General features: G+C 48.5%; 1 protein-coding gene across 2 annotated transcripts in view; it reads left to right on the top strand.

Moving 5' to 3' along the window:
* The window catches only part of SYT17 (synaptotagmin 17), a 75,495-nt gene that overhangs the window by 3,743 nt on the left and 47,833 nt on the right, over nt 1–23,919 (top strand). Inside the window, exons 2-5 of one of the 2 annotated variants that reach the window (XM_088017008.1) lie at nt 34–56; nt 726–874; nt 7,098–7,246; nt 9,918–10,537. In XM_088017008.1, the coding sequence (XP_087873134.1) occupies nt 34–56; nt 726–874; nt 7,098–7,246; nt 9,918–10,537 (941 nt within the window). The remainder of the gene's footprint in view (nt 1–33; nt 57–725; nt 875–7,097; nt 7,247–9,917; nt 10,538–23,919) is intronic. The other variant, XM_028091682.2, reaches the window with a different exon arrangement.

Raw genomic sequence — 23,919 nt, 5'->3', positions numbered from 1 at the left:
ACGCCCCTTGGCTTCTTCGTGGATCTCTAAAAGGGCAGTTGGAACCTTTAAACGAGGTGGGTTAATTCGATGATTCCTTTGGTCTGGTTTCTGATCAAGAGGTGCTTGCCTTTCATTTCAGAGTCTTATGTGGGGCTGTGGGGCTGTTCAGTATTGAACAATGACTGGATGTTTAGAATGGCACGGTTTTGATGCCTTTCTATGGAAGGAGGGAGATCCTGAAGAGGAGACACTCGTAGACAGGCTAGATTGCTCTCCCCACCCCTGTCCTTATTCCGTTTGGTTACCTCTGTTTACTTTCGTGTCACTGAGATGATTTTTTTTAAGTCTTTTTTTGCTTTGCTTTCAAGAAGACAGAGTAATATTCATTGTGTTTCGAGAACATATTGTATAGCCCTCACGGTGTTGTATAAACCACCCACCTGTCAAGAAAGACACTCACATAAACTACCAGAGAAAATACCTGCAAATGTTTTGCTCACTATTAACGGCTCCAGCAAGTTGGTGTTTGCCATCTCTGTGCCTGCAGTTGGTAAATAGAAACAGAAAACATTTTGTTCTAAGTGTTCAGCAGCAGGGACAGACCTCCTGAATGTCCTTATTTCTCAGCAGGGATCGGCTGCTTGTAATTTTCGGGTGTTTTTCCTTTTCCTCCTCTCCTCCCCTCCCACCTCCCCTCCCCCCCACTCCCCCTCTCCACTGCCCACCTCCCCCAATGGCCTCAGGGTTTTCTTTCTAGAATCTCCGATCTGCTACTGTGCAGATGGACTTGCAGGCACTGCTGTGAGAAGTGCTATGAGTCCAGCTGTTGCCAGTCGAGTGAGGATGAAGTTGAAATTCTGGGACCTTTCCCTGCCCAGACTCCTCCCTGGCTGTAAGTAAAACTGCTCGGAACTTCCTTGAAAGTGATCTCAAGACATTTTCTTGGCTCAGTTTGTGTGAGGGGGTGCGGGCAGGAGGGCTCGGGGTATGAAAGAGGGGGAAACACTGAGTGTCCGTGGACCTCTTTGCTGCCGACGGGGACCTGCTCTGTGCCTCTCATTTTGTTTGGCAAGCTGGTGGCCGGGCTCTGGCTTAGCTAGGTCCCCCTCGGTTCGTCTGAGACGCGAAGGGTGCAGTGTTAAGCCTGTGCGCGCTTTTAATCATGTCGAGTGTTGTTCCAAGTGGAAGAAGAGATCTGTGAGCATCTGCATTCTTCAAGGGATGTCGAAATTCTGAGGATGGCCATCCAAGTCAGTATGACCCACGATCCCAGCACCTGACCCAGTGCCTGGCACAGAGTCGATGCTCAGTGAAAACTGCTGGATGGTTGGTAGACCGCATGGACAAACAGGTGCCTTTTTGCCAGTCTGAACAAGGACTTCAGACCCGGGGAAGCAGAAAAGCACCTCCAGGCTCCATCCTGTCCTCCAACGCTGTTTATGTTCTCTCTGGCATCTTTCATTTTATTTCCAATTCGTGCTCCTCCCGCGCCTGCATACAACATCTCCATCTGCCAGTCGCTCAGATATTTTGGGAACACAGTTTTGAAGCTTCTCAGCCACGTGTCTGGTCCACCTCTCGGTGGCTAAGAGAGGAGCGTGGCCAGAGAGCCTGGGTTGAGTCTAGAAGGCCAGCGCCTAGAAGGGCCTGGCCACCAGCGAGTCCAGCTCTCCTGCGCAGAGCGGGAGGCCCCGAGAGGGCAGGAGGCAGTGTAAGGGCCCACAGCCAGAGCCTCAGGGGGAACCCAGTTCTGTTCCAGCTAAATCGTTGAGCTGAGATTCTGGAAGTCCATGATATCCCCTCTTTCCCTCCAAGTTGGGGGTCATGTCTCAGTCCTCTCATTTGCTCTTCTTAGAAGAAAGCATCGAATGTTTCCATAGCACAATGGCTCTATGTCAGGCTCTGTGCCTTCAGATCCTGTGTCTCCTACTTTTTTCTAGTTCTGTGACCTTGGGCAAGTAGTTAGAGCTCTGTGCCTTGATTTCCCATCTGCAAAATGGGGGTGATAAAAATAATAGGGTTTATCTCATATGGTTGTTGTGGTGACTGCCGGAATTAGTACACAGAAAACCCCTACAAATGCTTGACGCCTGGCTGGCAATCATAAACGTAAGTGATTCGTCTTACCCTGTTTGGTCTCCGTTTCCTTGTCTGTAAAGTGAGAACAGTAATAGAACTTACTTTATAGGGTCGTGGTTCAGAGTAATGAGATGTGCACATAACATGCTTCACAGAGTAGTAAGTATTCGTTTCTGAATTTGTAGGTATTGATGGAGATTCTTTAAACCGGTGTAAAGACAGTGGTAAGAAATGTTTTCATTAGTCATGGGTTGTAACCTGAATCCTGCAGGTATGCATAGAGTTGAGATGTTTGGTGAATGATCGAGAGATCATTCCCACTATCTAGTGCCCTGTGTGGCAGAGGTTGGCTCAGCCCATCTGGTATCTTGAAAGCCATGCTCAGAAGAGTGCCAGCTCTGCGAGGGCGGGGTTTTTATCTGTGTTGTTCACTCCAAAAAGTTGTTATTGACCAACTGACAAACTTACAGGCAGAAATTGAATCCTGAAAGTGCCAGTCATCTGGTTGAAAACTTAATCTCAGTTTCTTTGGTAACTATTTCTCAAGTATGATTCATGTGCCAGGTACTGTGGGATGCAGAGACTACATAGAGTGCGGTCACTGTGCTCAGGAGATTCTAAATCTAGTACAGGAGATAAGGCAGGTACATAAGCCCAGCTGCCCCCGAGAGTTGTGCATTCACACCCTGCACACCCATATGACAGTTCTGCCTAGAGTCTCATTATGGAAAAAAAAATATCCAGGGACAGTGGCTTCAGGCATAGCTGGATCCAGGGGTCAGATGTTGTCATGGGCATGCATTTGTGCCTTCTCTCCTTCCTGCTCTCTCTGTTTCTTCTATATTGGCCTCATTCTTTTTTGGGGGCGGGGAGGGGCAGAGGGAGAGGGAGAAAGAACCTTAAGCAGACTCCATGCCCAGCTTGGAGCCCGATGCAGGGCTCAGTTTCACAACCCTGAGATCATGACCTGAGCCGAAATCAAGAGTTGGACGCTTAACCAACTGAGCCACCCAGGCGCCCCTTTATTGGCCTCATTCTTAAGCTGCTTTCTTCTTTGCTTCAATAGCAGCAAACCAACCAGGAAGGGCTCTCATTGCTCTGTTTTGGGTCATGTGCCAATCACTTGAGCCAGTCACTTTTGCTTGGAGGAAATGATGCTAGGATCATGCCTGGATTGTCTGACCACCCTGGAACCAGGGAAAGGGTCATTCCCACCTGACACACATGAACCGAGCTAGCAGATGAGGGGTGGGCAAACTTTTCCTAGAAAGGGCTTAGTCTGTCACAACCACTCCTAGAAAGTGTGAAAGCAGCCATAGGTGGGACATTATAATGAATGGGCGTGTCTATGTTCCAGTCTTACTTCATGTACAAGAACAGGCAACAGATTGGGCCCCGTAGTTTGCCGATCTTTGTAATAGACAGTTTGGGTGCTGTAACCAGAGAGGAGGGAATGGACCCAGGTTGGGCAAACTCCACAGCACCTAGGAAGAGTGGGGGGAATCATGGAAAATGAGCCTGCAAGCTCAGGTCTTGTAGGGTCTTGAATGCCAGATCAAGGAATTTGAATTGGCCTCTGAACCAGTGGAGAATCCTGATAGACCCTGAAATCATAGTCAGGTACCTGTTTGCCCCAGATGCCCAGATGTTGAGTATTACAGATGCATGGCCTAGGTCCTAGCACTGAGCTGGAGGACAGTTGCACTTTACCCTGGCTGCTGACCCATTGTGCAAGCGGGGGACTCTTTCTGGGGGCCAGGGGTGGGGACCCTCTGGGAAGACACTTACTTTGGTTTTGCCACAAGTAGAGAAGAGGGCTGGAACCTTCCCAGCACGGCCGACACACCGCACAACACTGGAAGGCCCCATTCACCTGGCGGTCATTATGAATGATACCACCTAGAGCTTTGCAGTCTAAAGCCTGAACAACGGTACGTGACTTTCTGTGCTTCTCAGGATGAATATCTTGAATCCTGGGTAGCAACTTCGTACATTTTTGGCACTCAACATAATGCAAAATGTTAAGAGAAGTCTGTAAAGGGGAGGTGGGTTAAATCATTCAAAAAGTGAATTTACAGCTTGTGCTTTCGCCAGATTTATTTACCAAGTGGGCAGTTGCATGTTATCAAACAGACAGGGAGTGGAAATGTCAAGTGTACAGGCTTCGCAGTGCCGTTCCCACTGTGACATTTGAGCTAAGAACCACAGGACATGCCTCTCTGTGGGACGGCCTGTGGCAGATGAGCTAGGACTTTGTGTGGGGGATTTTAGGGGATACACCATTAATTGTCAGATATGCTCCTGTCATTTGGGTCCCCCAGCTTTCCTTGGCTGGGCTGGACTGGTGAAGGTCAGGAAAACTGTATAGTCCGACTGGCTCTTTTTGGAGCGATGCCAGAAAGACGCTCATTGACTAAAGTCAGGTCATTTCTTTGTCCATCAAGCGTGTATCGAGGACCTACTCTACACACAGCTCTGACAGGCCTCATAAGGGATACCCACCTCAGTAGTTTAGGGCATGCCGTTCGGAGTCTGGTATTCACTGGGAGTTTAATAGTGATGCAAAATAATTATCCATCCCATCCCCCACCCCACTAGGCTTCCCTTCCACGCCCTGCCCCCCCATCTGTAAAGGGGGTGAGGCTTGTTAATAACAAGTACACTCTGGATTGTTTTAAGGATTAATGAGATGGTTCAGACAGAGCATTGAGCACCGTGCCTGGCACACACTTGGTGCTTAGCACCTGGTACCTTCGATCAAGATAAGTATAGATTGCCCCATTAAGGAGTGTACCCTGCTGGGGCGGGGGGTGGGCAAGATACGCACTCAGATCATTTTGAGACAAGATGAAATCAGATAAGAATGACAAGAAGGGTGAATTCAATCATTCGTTTACTGAGAAGATAAATGAAGACTCCACACATGCCAGATGCTGTGCTAGGGCGAGGTCGGCAGTGGTGAATGAGAGACACTGAGCAAGGACTTAGTGTCAGACGCAGAAGATAAGCCACAACTAAAGATGAGTTATGTGCATTGTTGCAGAGGGAAAGAAGGGCTGATGGGGTAGGAGGAGGTGATAGGGACAGGGTGGGGCGTCTCTGAGGAGGTGCTGTTGAGGCTGAGACCTGACTGATGAGAAGGAACCAAACAGGAGATGAGACAGGAAGAACATTCCAGGCAGAGGGAACAGCATGGCTCAGCTCAGTGCATCGGAGGAAGAGCTGGGAAGCCGGGTGGGTGCAGAGGAGGCAGGGGTGGCTCAGACATTGTCCGCGAGGACTCAACCGAGGCTTCAGGGGTGACAGCACTTAAGGTGAGCCCCGAAGACTGGCTGGGACTTAACAGGTTGGAGGTGGCTGCTGCAGTGACGTATGGCCGTGGCCCTCCAGGAGACAGGCATGCAGGTGGGGGTGCCCAAGGTGGTTCCACCTTCTTTGGAAGATGCTGCAGCTTTCATTTAAGGGAGAGAGAAGAATGAATGATACAATATGGCTGCATTTCTGTGCCTTCCCCTACTCCCCCTCCCCCCATTTCATCTGCTGCGTGCACCTTTTACAGACCAGGAGTGGGAGGCAAGCAGGGACTGGGCATTCCCCCCGCACCCCCCTGCCCCCCATAACGTGCCCGGTCCTGGCTGTGATCCTTACATTGCTTTGGAAGAACATCAGATCCGTCTCATTTCATGCACAGGATGCATCTAAAGACCTCCTAGAATTGGAAACTTGCATTTTTCAAGACTAGCTTATGCACAGGCTTAAATGTCAAGCTGGGTGGGGGGGTGGGATGTAGTCTCAGAAGGTATTCATCTACAGCCACAATCGCTTAGGGCTGTGTCAATAGCAGCATCCATCTCCTGGCCACTCCACCAACTTCCCCGCCCCCCCAGCATCCTTACCTAGCTTTTTGGGGATTGGGGGGATCTTAAAGATTGTTATCATGCCAGCTAAAATGTATTGAGCACACACCTACTATGTACCAAGAACTGTTCTAAGCATTTTATATGTGCTAACTCATTCAGTGTTGAGAGCAACCATCTAAGGTGGGTACTATTATTATTCCCATTTTGCAGATGGGTAGATAGAGGCACAGAGAAAGGAAGGGCCTTGCCCAAGGTCACCCAGCCAGGGTTCAGACCAGGAGGCTGTGCTCTTAATTGCTACCCTGTATTTCCCCACCCCCGACCCAGTGCTTTTTCTTCTTTTAGTATTTTTCATCCTCATTGGGAGCACATTGAATCAGTCACGGCGGCTGCTCATTTTTAGCTGTTCCTTCACATCAAACTATTGCTCTTAAGTCATTGATTCTCAGGGCCATTTTGTAGCTTTAGCCCTGGCACTCAGAGAACTCTCAAGTTGACATTGTTATAGGATACTTTTATTTTTTTATTTTTATTTTTTTTAAAGATTTTATTTATTTATTTAACAGAGAGACACAGCGAGAGAGGGAACACAAGCAGGGGGAGTGGGAGAGGGAGAAGCAGGCTTCCTGCCAAGCAGGGAGCCCGATGTGGGGCTCGACCCCAGGACCCTGGGATCATGACCTGAGCCGAAGGCAGACGCTTAACGACTGAGCCACCCAGGCGCCCCTGTTATAGGATACTTTTAGAAGATGCTAAAGTATAGGCACAATGAGGGTTGGAATAGCAGGCCCTTTCCCACCAAAAGCCACTCGGAGGAGTTCAGATGGGTATAGACAACCTGGTGGTTCCTTCCAGACTGAGGATCGACAGGTCTGGGCTTGACTTAGTCAACGTGGCGCCCCCATGTGGCAATAACCTGAATAGGTACATATCCCTCCCCACCGTCCTTGACAGATGGTTCTAAATCAGAAAGTACTTATATCCTTTCTCATTTTGTGCAAAAAGTAAGGCATTATTAAGAGTCTAGGGCTGCCGCACTGATTCAGGTTTGTATTACTGCAAGTTGTATAAGCTGGATCTGAGAACCCTTTCGTCGTGGGTCTGTCTTCCCAGGGGCAGGGATGCCAGTCCCTGGAGATTTTTTGACAACCATTGAGACCTCTTCCTTTCCTATAGGATGGCTGGCCGGAGCAGTGACAAGGACGGGGACTCTGTCCACACAGCCAATGAAGTCCCTCTGACCCCACGGACCAACTCCCCAGATCGAAGATGCTCATCCTCAGACACGTCAAAGTCTACGTACAGCCTGACCCGAAGGATTTCAAGTAAGCGTCTTTGCTGTGACTGCCTAGGGATCGTGGCTCACGAAATCCTGTGCCATTCCGCCTCCATTCACGAATTAAAATCCCATTAGCCAGGTCCCCAGGACAAAAGGAGAGCTGGCTTTCCTAGACACTCAGCAGCATCCCCAAGGAAGGATGTGAGGGAGGGGATTGTCTTCTGGGGAGGGGGCAGAGTGGGATGACAGTTTGGGAGACGGGATGATGGAGAGATAATGACCGTGTGACCAGAGTGCGTTGCACCTGATTTCTGCTGAGTTCAGCCGGAAGCAGCTACTTGATCGATTTTTCTTTTTCCTCATCACAAAGTTTCATTGAACTGGCTCAGTTGATTGACGTGGTCAGCATATTATCATTTCAGACCCCAAAAGATGGGTGTTCCCGTGTTGTATGGCAGCGCTTGCAAATTCAAGTAACTTCAGGGGCCAGGTGGGTTGTGTCCATGAATGAGTTGGAGAGGGTTGGACAGAGCTGAGGCTCGTTCTAATGCAGTGACAAGTGGCAGCTGACTCAGCCTCAGTTACTGCGACCGGGCGGGGACTGTGGCCATTTGGGAAGCCAGTGCCCCACTGAAAGGGGCAGTTGTTACTCAGCTCTTGCTGGGGGGTGGGGTGCAATATTGTGGGCTCCGTATTGCCTGCCCTTTCTAAAGAGAAACTGGTGATCTGGGGTTTTATATGAAACTTCTTTAGCTTTAAACCCAGACAAGATGTATCTCTAGGTCAAATAGGGTCCACAGGCCCCCCAGTTGGTCCACTCGGATGTACAGCATCTGTCTTTGACCAGATGGCATGGTTTGGGTGGGGAGGGAAAAGGAGTATAAAGCCCAAAGACCCCCAGCCTCCTTTCACTCCCCGAAAGGATCTCTGCTCTCTCATTCAGCAGTCTGCAATTCACTTAACAGAGGGGGGGAAAAGCTTAAAATTCCTGAAGTAAATCCGCTCAGGTGGAAATATTAGTGTCTGATCTTTCCTGGGGGTAGATGGGGGGCAGGGGAGGAAGTAGAGAAAAGTTCAAGGGCTCAAAAGAGTGAAACAGAGGGGATGTGAGGCCTCTCTAGGCGTCAGTCTTTCCATCTGTAAAGCAAGAGGCCTGTTCCCAACCTGCGCTGTGCAGTACGGCAGCCACCAGCCACACATCACTGGTGAACATTTAAATGGGGCTGAGCCCAGTGGAGACATGCTGTATGTGTTACGTGCCCACGATTTTGAAGCCAGGAAATAAAAGAGAATTTACACTGTCTCACTGAAACGTTTTCATTTTGATTATATGTTGAAAATATTAATTTCACCTGTTTCTTTGCACTCTTAAAAAATTGGAAGACCTTATGTTACCTATGTCATTTGTATTTCTGAACCCCACTGTATTTCTCTTGAATAGCACCTGTCTGGATGATTCCTAGGTCTCCTGCACAGCTCTACACACAGATGATTATCATTTAGCACATAGTTATCAGAGTATCAGCCATGCACCAGATCAAAGTCTCATGATTTTAGCGGACAAGACAGGTGTTGGGGCACTTAACAAGAAGGTCATGAAAGAACGAATGCTACATGACCCTGCTTTATATGAGGAATCTGATAGACTCCTAGGAGCAGAGAGGAAAGTGTGGTTCCCAGGACTGCAGGGATGGGGAGCTGGGGAGGTGTTGCTTTCCGTTATACAAGATAAAGAAGTTCTTAGAGCTCTACTGTACAGCACAGTGCTTATAGTTAACAATATTGTATACTTAAAATTTTACTAAGAGACTTGATCCTATGTTAAAGGTCCTTATCACCAGAAAAATAAAGTAAATAAAGAAGGCAGGAGAACACTTTGGGAGGTGGTGGGTATATATGTATAGCACAGAGTGTGGTGATGGTTTCACGGGTGCGTACTTACCTCCAAGCTCAGCTTTTTTTGTATGTCAGTAATGCCTCAGTTAAATAGTTTTTTAAAATAAAATTCCATGAGCTCATTACTAGAATCAAGGAATGAGATGGACTTGGGAGTCATGAACTCTGCTGGTTGATGGGGAGGGGAGAGGCACCCCACAAGTGGGGAGGTCCAAATACGATCCTTGAAGAAGTACAGTAGTTACCATTTGGCGAGCTCTTACCGTGCACACGTTCTGTGCTGAGCCCTTTCCATGCATGGCTCCTTGAATCACCATAATCTTTGAAGCAGGTGCTATGATTGACTCCATTTTACAGATGTGGAAACTGAGTCCCAGGAATTATGGCTCCAGAGTCCACTCTCCGGAAGAGGAGGCAGTATAGGGTCACGGTTAGCCTCAAGACTCTGGGACCAGACAGGCTGGGCTTGACTCCCAGTTCTTCCTCTTACTACCTGTGTCACTTCCAGAAAGCTCTTTCGAGTTTCTGTTTCCTCATCTGTCAAGTAGGGATTGCCATTATCAGATACCTTGTGGAGATCCGATGACTTGATATGTCAGTGTGTTGAGAACAGTGCCTGGTTGTGTTGGGGATGGTCATGCCGCCATGTTGCCTCTCAGAGAATAAATAAGAGGATCTCAAGGTGTGGAGAGCAGATGGCAAACAGATTTAGGAAACAGTGAACAACGTGAGAATGTAGGAAATGTTGCCAGTTTCATGAAGTGGCCCAGGTTTGGTCCCACACGTGGCAGTGTTAATTGTTATTTCTGGCGGCTGTTTAGGTCTTGAATCCAGACGACCCAGCTCCCCGCTCATTGATATTAAACCCATCGAGTTTGGCGTTCTCAGCGCCAAAAAGGAGCCCATCCAGCCCTCGGTGCTCAGACGGACTTATACCCCAGACGACTATTTCAGAAAGTTCGAGCCCCAGCTGTACTCCTTAGACTCCAACAGCGACGATGTGGACTTCCTGACCGATGAGGAGATCTTGTCCAAGTACCAACTGGGCATGCTGCACTTCAGCACCCAGTACGACCTGCTGCACAACCACCTGACGGTGAGGGTGATCGAGGCCAGGGACCTGCCACCCCCCATCTCCCATGATGGCTCACGCCAGGACATGGCGCACTCAAACCCCTACGTCAAGATCTGTCTCCTGCCGGACCAGAAGAACTCGAAGCAGACGGGGGTCAAACGCAAGACCCAGAAACCTGTGTTTGAGGAGCGTTACACCTTTGAGATCCCCTTCCTAGAAGCGCAGAGGAGGACCCTGCTGCTGACCGTGGTGGATTTTGATAAGTTCTCCCGCCACTGTGTCATTGGGAAGGTGTCCGTCCCTTTGTGCGAGGTTGACCTGGTGAAAGGCGGGCACTGGTGGAAGGCGCTGGTCCCCAGTTCTCAGGTAAGGGGTGGGCTGGCGCTGTCTCCTGCTGGGAGCTTTAAAAAAAAAAAAAATGATTTTCATTTCATTATTTAAATCGTCTTTGCATTTTAAAAAACCTTTTTATTTTGCAATAATTTTTGACTTACAAGCAGTTGCAAACACCATACAGAGTTCTTTTCTCGTCACCCAGCAGCCCCAGTGATAAATCTCTAACGCACCCGGGTGCGTTAGCAATGCCAGCAAAGTGACGTTGGCAACGGAGCTTCGGACCTCATTGAATTTTCACGGAGTTTTACATGTACCACTGTGTGTGTGTGTGTTTATGGAGTTCTATGAAATTTTATCGCATGTATAGATTCATGTAACCACCACCATCCTGGGAGCTTTTTGTCATCAATGCCAGGTTATTAAATAAGGAGAACAATTGTCCAGGGTATGAAGCTATCAGTCATTTTGACTTTCAGAAATTGATTTGGGAAAAATAAAATGAGGGCTGAAGAACAGGATGATATATGGATGTTTTTCAGGCAAATTGTGAGATTGGCTTCTTTCCCCCTACCAGCCCACAGACAGGCAATTGGCTGCTTGGGAAGCCACCCACGGACCAGGCTCTGTCCCCAGTGGGCTGAGAGCATCCCTCCCTTGGGCATTCTGTGGACTGGAGGATGACAGTGCACGCAGTGTGGGTGGGAGCCCAAGGGCAGGAAAAGACCCAGCCAGTTGGAGGCCAGTCTAGTCCATTCACGCTAAGGGTGACAATCTTGTGTAATGCAGGCAGGATTATATATTTTATGTCCAACACACCAAGGTGCTTTTCAAAGCTGAGCTCTACCGGTCAGAGATTTGATGATTCAGCAGCACACCTGAGTACAGGTTTTAAACATGGGGACTAAGAGGGGTTGCTCTTCTGTGTGTGTGTGGGGGGGGGTGTGTTTCCATTCAAAGATAGATTTATCCTCTTCATTTGGATCCCCCAAGAAGAAGAAAATCCCAAGGCCAAGGAAGTCATTTATTAGGGAGGTGACACCAGAGGACATACCAGGAGGGAGTGGGAAATTCACATAAAGTATACATTACCTGGCTGGCCACCACTGTGGGTGAACGGCGCTGAACCCTGCTGGGGAAATGGGAAGCCAGTGTTAGACACATGCCTACGAGTCTTCCCACCGGAGGGGCGGGGGAGCTGGGGTGTTTATACACCAGCTCCTATCGGCCATTGAATGAGGGCTGTGGGGGATGGAGACGCTCCTCCCCTGGCATTTCTGACAGATAGAGAACTTTGACATCCACAGATGCAAAAAAAAACACAAGAGCTGGCCGCCACATGGGGGCCCGTGTGCACTGAAGTGATCAGGACCAGAAGGTGGTGGTCCAAGTGTTAGCAGTGTTTGCTATAATCTCATATCCTCCTTCCCGTCACATGATCAGGACATACTGGATGCTTTCCATGTAGCCTCCTAGATGTTTGATATCACTGGGTTTTCAACCATCAAGAAACTTACACAGTTGAAAGAGGGAGACCCACTGGACAAAATCAACTCCGTATGGCCAGCTTGATTGTACACATCAGCGTGGAGGACGCTGGACACCCAGAGAATCTGGACATCCACACACCTTGCCTTGGCTGCCATGTTAGGTCTTGGCTGAAATGTTAACAATCTCAGCAAAGATTTCCCGGCCCGTCTGCCCTAGTTTGATTCTCCCAAAATCCGAGGCCAAGGCAAGGCCCTGGGTGCAGGGAGTTTATTTAGGAGGTGATCCCAGGAAGCAGGAGCGAGGGGTGAGGAGAACCCAGGGAAGGAGGGCACATCAACGGTGGCTCTTCGGGCCATTGTGGCCCATTGCCCGTGGGTTGGGTGGGCTCCCACGGCCTCACGGGAGGCCTGGGACAGGAAGCGGCCATCTGCCTGAGTGGATACCTTGCCCAAGCAGGACTTGGGGACCGTCTGTAGCTGGCGTCAGAGGCGGTGTCTGCCGCACCCCTCTGCTGACACGGTGGCCGCCACCCCAGGCACTCCCTGGCCCCTTCCCCTGCTTTTTCTTTTCTCCGTGGCCCTTCCCATCATCCCACAGACCTACATTCTATGGTCTATCTCCCCTGCTAGTATGCAAACCCTTCTCCATGTCCTGCACCTAGAACAGTGCCTGGCATGTGGTACTTAGTGCTCAGTAATATTTGTTGAATGAATAAAGGATGGCGGGAGGGAAGGATTCCCCGAAGTGAATTTCTTTCTTCCACCGGCCACCCCCCCTCCTTCCCTCCTTCCCTCCTTCTTCCTTCTCGCTCAAAGAAAGTCTCATGGAAACTGGCCCAGGGAAGAGCAGACTCCCATTTCCCATCTCAGGCTGGCTCTGAAATTTACACTCTGAGAAGAAAGGCCAGTTGTTGGAGGTTTGGGTTCCCTGGAAGCAGAGCTTGAAATAAGGATTTGGGTGTGGATTAGTTTGTAGGGCTGCTGTGACAGAACATCACAAATTAGAGGCTTAAAACTACAGAAATTTATTTTCTCCCAGTCTGGATGCTAGAAGTCCAAGATCAAGGCCATGCTCCTTCTGAAACCTACAGGGGAGAACCCTTCCTTGCCGCTTTCTGGCTTCTGGTGGTTGCCGGCCATCCTTGGCGTCCCCCTCGGCTTCTAGCTGCATCACTCCAATCTCTGCCTCTGTCATCACATGACCTCCTCTGTGTGCATCTCTGTCTTTTCTTAGAAGGACACCAGTCCTTTTGGATGAGGGGGACCACCACCCTACTCCATTATGTTCCCGTTTTAAATAATTACACCTGCAACAGCCCTATTCCCAAGTAAGGTCACATTCTGAAGTGATGGGAGTGAGGATGATAACCTATCTTTTGGGGGATATCATTGAACCCACAGCAGGAGGTAGGAGAATGCCCTGCAAGGGAGAGAGGGAAGCAGTCTAGGCGAAGGATGACAGCCCAGGAAGGGTGTGGTCCTAGCGGCAGCCTAATCGGTGGTGGGGAGGGGGACTGTGGCTCACCTCCTTCAGACTGGGGGCCAGCCTTTTGTACTCCCACCTCTGTCAGTCGTTGGCTGGGATCGGACTGGGAAATCTGATTTTCAGCGGGGCGGCCAGGGGCCCCCCTGCAGCTTCTGTCCTACAGATTAGTGGTTCTGAGCCGGGGACAGTCTTGCTCTCAGGACATTTGGCAGTGCTGGGAAACATTGTGGGTTTGGTGGGTGGAGATCAGGGATGCCACTAAGTACCTGCAGCGCATGGGACAGCCCCCACCCCGAAGAACGTTTGAGCCAAAAGCGTCCGTAGTGCCAGAAGGAGAAAGCCCACAATGGAAGAAGGGGAAATGGAGGTTTGAGGACAGCAACAGGGTCTCCATGCGGGCAAGGCAAGGGCAGGGCTAGTCCCTGAAGGCTGGGGAGCGTTTTTCTAGGAGAAACAGTTGCTGGGAAGCAGGGGGAGCCAGGGGCGGGGTGTAGAAAAGGAGATACCGGTTCTGAACAAAAATCCATACCACGCAAAGCAGGCCCGCCTTGGAGACAGAAAACAAAATCCTCACATGATGCACTGAGGCCATTGGATGTCGATGCTGATTTTCCTTGCAGACGACTGTCCGCCTTCACCAAAGCGCTTGTCGGTCCATTGAACGGGAGGGGGAGAGGCACCTGCGTCAGGGGGTGGAAAGCAGAGCTCGGCAGCTTCTTGTTTTCAGCCTGCCTCACTGGTGTGGGATCAGTGTGACTCTTAGGGCTGAGTTCTACGTCTCTGTGCCTTGGAGAACCCACGGGAGCGGTGGCAGCTAGGGCCAGCGTGTAGGCATCCTCTGGCTTGCGGCCGAATGTCCCAGCTGTTTTGTGGCTTTGAACGTTGTGTCTTTGACCTTGGCCTTCAGGACACTAGCAGCTAATGGAGCTACTGTAAATTTTTTGGTCTCGTTGGTAAGGTTTGGCTAGGAGAGAATGAAAATGAGGCAGAGAAGTATGAAGCATGTGTGGTGATTGAACAGGTGTGAAGTTACTCTCACCGCTAAGAGAAATTCTGTGTGGATGGCGGTGAATCGACACTGGCCATTGAATGTGAAATCTGTGTAGGCTTTACTTTTTTTAAAGATTTTATTTATTTATTTGAGAGAGAGCGTGAGAGAGAGAGAGCGCAAGTGGGGTAAAGGGCAGAGGGAGAAGCAGACTCCCTGCTGAGCATGGAACCCGATGCGGGGCTCGATCCCAGGACCCTGGGAGCATGACCTGAGCCGAAGGCAGACGCTTAACTGACTGAGCCACCCAGGCACCCCTAGGCCTACTCTTTCTTAAAAAAAATTATTAGTAATTATGACAAAACATACATAACAAAATTTACCAGCTTATCCGTTTTTTTTTTAAAGATTTTATTTATTTATTTGAGAGAGAGAATGAGAGAGAGAGAGAGAGAGAGAGCATGAGAGGGGGGAGGGTCAGAGGGAGAAGCAGACTCCCTGCCGAGCAGGGAGCCCGATGTGGGACTCGATCCCGGGACTCGATCCCGGGACTCCAGGATCATGACCTGAGCCGAAGGCAGTCGCTTAACCAACTGAGCCACCCAGGCGCCCCAGCTTATCCGTTTTTAAAAATTTTTTACCTAAATTCTAGCTCGTTATATATGGGAGCTAGATGGGAGCTAGTGCAACAGCTTATCCATTTTTAAGTGCCCATTTCGGTGGTATTAAGTACATTCACAGCATTAGACAACTGTCACCACCATCTGTCTCCAGAACTCTTTTCAGCGTGCAAAACTGAAACTTTATACCCATTAAACAGTAGCTCCCCATCCCCTGTTGCCCCCAGCACCTGGCAATCACCATTCCTTGTGTCTCTATGAATCTGACTACTCTAGGTACCTCATATACGTGGAGTCATACGGGATTTGTCTTTTTGTGACATATGTCCTTAGAGTTCATCTATGTCGTAGCATGTGTCAGAATTACCTTCCTTTTGAAGGTTGATTAATATCCCATTATATGTGTATACCATGTTTTGTTTGTCCATTCATTCATCTGTCAGTGGACACTTGGGTTGCTTCCACCTTTTGCTTCTTGTGAGTCATTTTATAATATTGTAGTAGATATTACAATATGTATTATGATATATAACAAATGTGATAGCTATTATTATTAGATGTAAGTAATATGCTACAGTATATAGTATTGCCAATAATAATACACTATGCAACATGGGTGTATACATATTTCTTCAATCCTTTTTTTGAGCCAGAAACATATCCAAGGTAAAGGCAGTTTATTTTCTCTTGAGATCGTGTGGCTTTGTAAAGGATGGGGCAAGGTGGTGGAGAGAGTAGATGCCCCATGGACATAGCACAACCTCCCAGAGCATTAGGAAGGAACAGAGGTCTTGTTCCACTTTTGGCTGGAATCATGTAACCTGTGGGTCTTGGTTTGCCTGGGCCAAGCAGAGACCTTGTACCTACGACTTCACATCCCTTACTGTGCATCTGCACAGATGTGAACTCTTCTCAGGAGAAAGGACTTTTGGGAAGTGAAAGTCCCTTGAACTGGGAGAGAATGATAATGATTTTGACCCAGTAAGTATACAACAAAAATAGCATACCTATATAATTTATTCAGTTATTTAGTCCATGAGTATGTTTTTGTGTTTTAGGGGCTGGGACTTCTGATATAGCCGTAAGTTAGTGTCTACGGTGAGCCAAGCAGTGCTCTAAATGATGTACGTGGCCTAACTCGTTTATCCTAACAAGGGTCCATTTGACAGAGGCTGAAATTGGACAGAGAGAAGTTAAGTAATTTGTCTGCGCTGCTAAGTGGTAGGACTGAGGCTCTTTGACATAAAAAATGATGTGCCATAACCACGACATTATACTGGTTCTCTACCGTAAGCAAAACAAAAGTGCCTGACCTCGTGGAGTTTACATTCTGGCGGAGGGAGATAGTAGCAAATAAATGAGTTAACAAATAATGCCATGTTTCACTATCTATGCCAAGAGAGTAAACAAAGTAGGATAAGGGGCTGGAGAGGGATGGCTGGGTGGTGAGGGTGGGGAAGCTATTTTAAATGGGTGAGGAGATGACATTTAAATAGAAAGCTAGATAGAGTGAGGGAGTGAGCCTAGGGGAAGAGCATTCCAAACAGTAACTTTAGGAAGTGCAAAGGCCCTGAGGCAGGAGCTCGTTTGGCATTTTGGCAGCTGGAGTAGAGTTAGTGAGAGGGAGAGCATTAGAGGAGATGGGGTTGACTTGGTATAAAAAGGTCACTTCACATCAGTGTTATAGTTAAAGGTATGGGCAAAGACTTGAATTTTATTCCTGAGTATGATGGCAAGCCCTGGAGAGTTTTGAGAAGGAGAGGTGACCCTGTCAGGCTGCCCTGGAGAGAAATCATTGGGGGACAAGATACTTACATCCAAAATATATAAAGAACACCAGTGACCCCAAAATAAAAAAAAAAAAAAAATCCCAGGGGCCTGGGTGGCTCAGTCGGTTAAGCATCTGACTCTTCATTTTGGCTCAGGTCGTGATCTCAGGGTTGTGAGATCGAGCCCCACATCAGGCTCTGCGCTGGGCATGGAACCTGCTTAAGATTCTCTCTCTTTCCCTCTGCCTCTCCAGCTGCTCACGCTGTCTCTCTCCCCCTTAAAAAAAAAAAAATCCCAATTTTAAAATGGGCAACAGTTTTGAACAGACCCTCCACAAAAGAAGATACATACAGATGGTCTCTAAGCACACGGAGAGGTGCTTGATGTTGTTAGCCAGTCAGAGAACTGCAGATTGAAACCACAGCACAATACCACTACACACCCACCTACTGGCATGTCCAAAAGTTACAAAGACTGATGACACCAAATGTTGGTGAGGACGTGGAGCAACTGGAACTCTCAGACAGCGGAGGGGTATAACGTGGTATAACATGGTGGTAGTTCTTCGTGAAACTAAACATTTATGTACCCCCATGATCACTTCTAGGTGCACTCCTAGGTATTTGTCTAAGAGAGATGACAATGTTATGTCCGCACGAAAAATTGTACTCACACATTCGCAGCAGCTTCACCTGTCAAAGGCCCCAGACTGGAAACAGCCAGGTGTCCCACCATCAGGGAGAAGGATAACAAGCTATATAGTATATTCCTATAATGGAGCATTATTCAGGGAAAGGAACAAAGTACCGTGATGCACACGAAAGCATGGATGAGTGTCACAAGCATTATGCCAAGTAGAACATTTTTCGGAGCGACCATAATGCTAAGCAGAAGCCAGACCCAGGAGAGCGCGTATATATGACTGCACTTATATCAAGTTTGAGAACCAACAAAACTAATCTATGGTGAAAAAAATCGGAACAGTGGTCGTGGGAAGGGAACAGTAGGAAAGAGGATTGAGTGGAATGGAGCAAGAGGGACATTTCTGGATGAATAGTAATGTTCTACATCCTGATAGGCCTTTGATATACTGGTGTGAGCATTTGTCAAACTCATCAGGTACACTTAAGATTTGTGCATCTCGTTGGATGTAAATGCTATTTGTGGGGTTGGGGGGGAAGCGCCGTAAACATACATTGAGCTCTGGCTACTGACACGCCTGTTGAAGTGTCAGGGGGAAGTGTACCAGTGTCTGTAGCTTATTTTAAGATGCCTTCCGGAAAAGGTCACTAGAGGGGCACCTGGTGGCTCAGTCGGTCAAGTGTCTGACTCTTGATTTTGGCTCATGTCGTTATCTCAGGGTTGGGAGATCGAGCCCCTGCATCGGGCTCCGAGCTCAGCAGGGTGTCTGCTTCAGATTCTCTCTCTCCCTCTGCCCCTCCCCCCTCAAATAAATAAATCTTAAAAAAAGATCATTAGAGGGGCACCTGGGTGGCTCAGTCATTAAGCGTCTGCCTTCGGCTCAGGTCATGATCCCAGGGTCCTGGGATTGAGCCCTGCATCGGGCTCCCTGCTCAATGGGAGGCCTGCTTCTCCCTCTCCCACTCCCCCTGCTTGTGTTTCTGCTCTCGCTGTCTCTCTCTCTGTCAAATAAATAAATAAAATCTTAAAAAAAAAAAGATCATTAGATACACCGTAAGGCAAGTATAGCACAGTTTTAAAATACTAACGTAGAATTACTAATACTAATAGCTGCATTGAAGAAGCTAGGTGATACGTGTAAAGGAGGTGACTATACAGTTCTTTCAGCTTTTCTGGATTTGACAGTTTTTATAATAAAATGTTGGAGTGCAAAGAGAGAAGAAAACAGAGGCACAGGTTAGGAGTAATTTGCTACAGTCCTGTAGGCAGGAGGCGATGTCCTGGACCTGGGTGTGAGGTGCAGGTGCACGAGGGGCCACCTGGAGAGACGATTTGAAGGCATGGTGTTTGATGTCCAGGACCAGCCCTTAGACGTTCAACTCCAGCTTCGGGGGCACTGTAAACCAGGCTGCCTGACAGAGTGGGGATTCTACCATTGTGCCGGCTGTTTTCTTATTTTCATGAGCATCGGAGGCTCCCGGACTTGTGCCTCGCTGATTCCAGGGTCCTGAGTCCTGGATGAATCACACTTCAGTGAAGGTTCTGGGAGATCCTGATGCAGGTGAACTGGGGTCCTCATGCTGAGTGGCCAGAGGAAAGCAAAAGGGTTAGCTGTCCAAGCTGCTGGACATACGGCTCGGAAGCGTGCTTTTACCACTCACTGGCTGGCTCTTGTGGTGTTTGAAAGAGCTGAGTGGCCAACATAGGCTGCCATCAGGATTATGTTTGATGAGAAGTCATTTGGGAAGGAGTAGACTCAGGTTAGAGTGCTCTTAAAAGTTCTTGGGGGATAATTCTGAGTCGGGTAGGGGTATAGTATCCTTTATTGCAAAGCCAGATTTTCCACTGAGGAGAAATGTTTGACTTGCATGCAGAAGAAGAAAATGTGTTTCGTCAGAAGTGACATTTGCACATGGGAATGCTGGATATTTATGTTTCTGAAAATTGCTTTAACCTGGGATTTGCTCTGACCGAAGGAATGCCTTTTCAATCTTCAATGCCTAGCTTTCAGGGCCCCGTGGCTTAGGAAATGAAGTCTGTGCATATTGCCTTTGCCAAGTAAGAATGGGCGATTCACATTTAGCAGTAAATATGTTCTGGGTCCTCACACATACTGGACCCTGGGCGGCATGCAACACTTACATTACCCTACCAGGTGGATAGTAATGACACTTGAATTTCATAGATGGGGACCCTGAGGCTCAGAGAGGTTAAGGAACTTACCCATGGTTGCACAGCTGGAATGGGGAATTGAACCTGAGCCTGACTCAGGCACCTGGGTGGCTCAGTGGGTTAAGTGACTGCCTTCGGCTCAGGTCATGATCCTGGAGTCCCAGGATCGAGTCCCGCATCGGGCTCCCTGCTCAGCTGGGAGTCTGCTTCTCCCTCTGACCCTCCCCCCTCTCATGTGCTCTCTCTCTCTCTCATTCTCTCTCTCAAATAAATAAATAAAATCTTTAAAAAAAAAAAAAGAACCTGAGCCTGACTCTAAGCCCACACCTGTAACTGCTGTGAAATAATGTATTTAGGAGAAAGTCTTGGCCAATGACTTTGTAAACTGATCCACCCCATGTAACTCAAGTGTGATAAATTGTATTTCTCCTAAGTATAGCCTCATTTTTATATGAGTATGTACCTTGCTTCCTTCCACCTTTGGAGTTATCCCTTAGAAGGAATTCTGTGTTTGCTTGGAGCCTATTGTTGAGGAGAGCCTTCAGAGTCCGAGGGGCATGCTCGTGGCTTTCCTCAGGAGCACCAAACTGATTGGATTTTTGAAAATGTGCATAAGACAGTCTGATTTGGGAACCAAGAAAGGTGTCAGTGTGGGATTGCTGTTTTTTTGATTGAGGAATAGAAAAAAAAATTGCATGACCCTGAGGTAAAGAGATTTACTTTTCTTGTGTGGCCCTCAGAATGTCTGTTTTTATCAAGAATCTTGGTTAAAACTGACAGAACCCATCTCAAGCTAGCTTTCGCCAAAGAGGAAGATTTGTGGTCATGTGGGCTCCCAGCGCCACGCAGTCTGGAGTTCAGGTTATGCCCTGGGAATCTTTCTCAGCTAGAATGTTCCTCAGCTCTGCCTTCCTCCATTGCCTTTCTTCTCAGGAAAACCCTTCCCTTGCACAGGAGCAAAAGTGACCACAAGTTGGACCGGGCTTACCTCCTACCAGCCAGGACATACACAGGGGAAGAGAGGTCCTCTCTTCTAAAGAGTTCCAGAAGGCCCAGGAGGATTCTCAGGGGCCCGTCGTTCCTTGAGTCCTACCCTTGTCCACATGGTAGAAGAAGGTTGGTTCCCACATCCACATTTCAGCCGGTGGACACCACTCAGGAGCCTTGCAGTGGGAGGGAGCATGGTTTAGGGGAAGGAAGGGTGAATGTCTCCTTACTTAGCTGCCACGTTTGTGATTTTTTTCTTTCTTTGTTGCTGCTTCCCTGGCTAACGCTTTCCTGGCTAACGTCCACAACTGAAGAACCTTGGCAGGCAGGGCCCTGGTAGCAGGTGGATGTCAACTATTTGGAAATTCCTGGAAGTGGAGGGGGGCTGCTGTGGCCCCAGGAGGGTACCTCATGGCCTTTTGCTATTGGGCTCCCTTCCCTGGAGGAGGAGCTCTCAAGGATGGGTTCTAATCAGATGGCTCATTGGCCCTGGGAAAGTTGTCTCTGACCTAGGCTGCACTCTCCTAGAAGCAGACCCTGAGACCAAGATTTGAGTACAAGTGTTTTATTTGGGGGTAATGACAAGAAAAACCAGAAGGGAAGCGGGGGGATGAGACCTGTACTAAAGGATGTGTTATCAGGCAGGTTACCACGGTGGGTGCCTGGGTCGTGATCCTCCTGGGCACTCAGTGTAGGGGTGATGGCGCCAGAGAGTTTACTTACCAGCTCCCTGCAGGTAGAGGTTGAGGGCTGCTTCTGGAAACCCTTAATTCCTTGGGGCTCCTCCAGCCTGTTTCATGGACATGAAGAAGGAGGACTCTCGTGGCCAGAGAGACTCCTCAGATGGGGAGATGTGGGGCTGGCAATAGGGAGCTCGATGGTCTCCGGCAGTGATGTGGTCAGGCCTGGGGGCTGGGGTGGCGCCTTCTGTGTCCTCATACTCACTCTTGCCACCTCGAGGGCTCCGAGTGCAGGATCTTCTGTGCTCCCCCTTCCCTCTGCTTGCCACTTATCATCCATTCCGCCTCTCATCTGATCAGAACGGTGAAAAGCAGATGAGCAAAATCCCTGGTTAAACAGATGCCTATAGAGAAGAAGGTGCCACTCTCCCCTTCCTGTAGGGGTGTGTGATCTTTGTGACTCTCTTGGCAGCCATCTGTCTCAGCTTTGGTGTGGATGGGCAGGGACAGTCCTCAGGTTTCCCCACTCAGCCAAGTGTCTCCTCTTCTGCTTCTAGAGGCAGGGAACGGCGATGGTTTGGAATGCTGTGGGACCTGGTCTCTGCCTCTTAGAAATCCCAGAGGGAGGTCTTGGGCCCCACTGGTTGCCTGCTCCTTAGTGCCTGTCCCTTGTCCCCAGCTGTGGGCCCAGGTGGCCAGTTCTGGGTCCAACAGGGAATGTCCCCTTCCGCACCCTATTGATGTATAGCTAAAGGCTTAGCCAGACTCTCCATAACATCAGCTTCTGCTTCTGTTTATTCTCGGTATTTCTGGCATGGCGAAGGAACTCGTTAGATGTTTTTGAATTGAATAAATATTGTTGTATAAAGAATATTAGCTTTAGAGTTAGACCGACCTGGTGAAGGTCCCGGCTTCACCTTTTACCAGCTGTGTGAATTTGAGCCCAACTCCTCACCTATAAATCAGGGATAATAATGCAATGCTTGTGGCATGGGGAGTTGGGGCAGTGTTGTGAGGATAATAATTAAAGAGGGCTGACTCTGCCGTAGTACTTACTGTGTCAGGCATAGTGCTAAGCATTTCTGTTATTTTTTAAATAAATTTTTAAAAGATTTTATTTATTTATTTGAGAGAGAGAGACAGAGATAGCAAGAGAGAGCAGGAACTGGGAGGAGAGGGAGAGAAGCAGGCTTCCCGCCCAGCAGGGAACCTGACGTGGAGCTCGATCCCAGGACTTTAGGATCATGACCTGAGCTGAAGGCAGATGCTTAACCAACTGAGCCACCCAGGCGCCCCAAGCATTTCTGTTGTATTAACGATTGTTAACATCCCATTTTATAGATGGGGAAACTGAGGCATGCATTAAGTAACATGCCCAAGGCCACAGAACTGGGATTTGCACCGAGGCTGTCCAGCTCCAGAGGCTGTGCTGTTAGCCATTCTAACTCCACTCCATTGATAAACCAAGAGCAGGCAGGCAAAGCCCCTGGCATATAATATACACTGAGTAAATACTGACTGGGAGCTCCTACACTGGACTGGGAAGGAGGAGGGAGAAAGCTGAAAAGAGGAAGGAGATGCTGGGAAGCAAGTAAGACTGAGGCCATGAGGAACTGGCCAGAGGATCTGATTTGTGTCTCAATATATGCTTCTTTGACCTTACACCATGTTCCAGGCAGACAGAGATAGAAAGAATTTAGGACATTTTTTAAAAGGAAAAACAGGTGATGATTTGAGGCACCCAGAGTTATGTGTTGATTGGGCCGAGTACCTGGAAACCGCCAGAGGCGATACACGCCCCCCAACCTCTCCCATCCGCATACTGTATTTTGAGATCACTCACCGCCTGATACCGATCAGGCAAGGCCTTAGACAAGGCAAATGTCAGCTTTTTAATGAGCAATTCCTCTAACTTATCCTGAGCTGCTGTCAGCCTTGACTCTTTCAGTAGGATGCTGGCCTCTGTGTGTGTGAAAAGCATTTCCTGCCCAGGTTTTGGTGAGCAGCAGTGTTTTGGCAAGAGCCTTAGAAGGCAGCACTAACTAAATTTTCTTTTCCTGTGGTTCTTCTTGTTTTCCTCCTCCTGAAATAGAAATGGAGTTTACATTTCAGACCTCAACACGAGCTTTTGAGTCCTAGTTATAATGTCAACTAGAAGGGGAACCAGAGATGGTTTGGACCAAGCCTGTTTTCTAGATGAGAGGACTAAAGCACAGAGCAGTTGAGTGACTTGTCCAAGATCACACAGCTTTCAGAGACTAGTTGGGTTGCCTGACTTCCAGGTGGGAGGTCTTAGCACTGTGCCACACTGTTTTACCTCACACGGGAAGGGATCTGTGGTGGCTGAGAGCCCGGGCCCTGGAATATACAGACCTGGGTTCAAGTCTGGGCTTTTATATCTTCTAGAGGTGTGGGCCCCAGAGAATTACCTTATCATCTCTAAGCCTTGGTTTCTTTGTCTATAAAATGAGGATTATATAGCATGCTGGAGGTAGCCTGCACTGGCTCACAGAGCTAATTTTAAATTTTCAGGCATTTCACAAGCCAATTGACTTCCCATTGAAGTCAGCGGTTGTGTAT

The sequence above is a fragment of the Eumetopias jubatus genome, unplaced genomic scaffold, assembly GCF_037043125.1.
Source record: "Eumetopias jubatus isolate StellerSeaLion01/CBP00866 unplaced genomic scaffold, mEumJub1_p1.0 scaffold_12, whole genome shotgun sequence".
NCBI lineage: Eukaryota > Metazoa > Chordata > Mammalia > Carnivora > Otariidae > Eumetopias > Eumetopias jubatus.
This window is presented reverse-complemented; position numbering and strand designations above follow the sequence as displayed.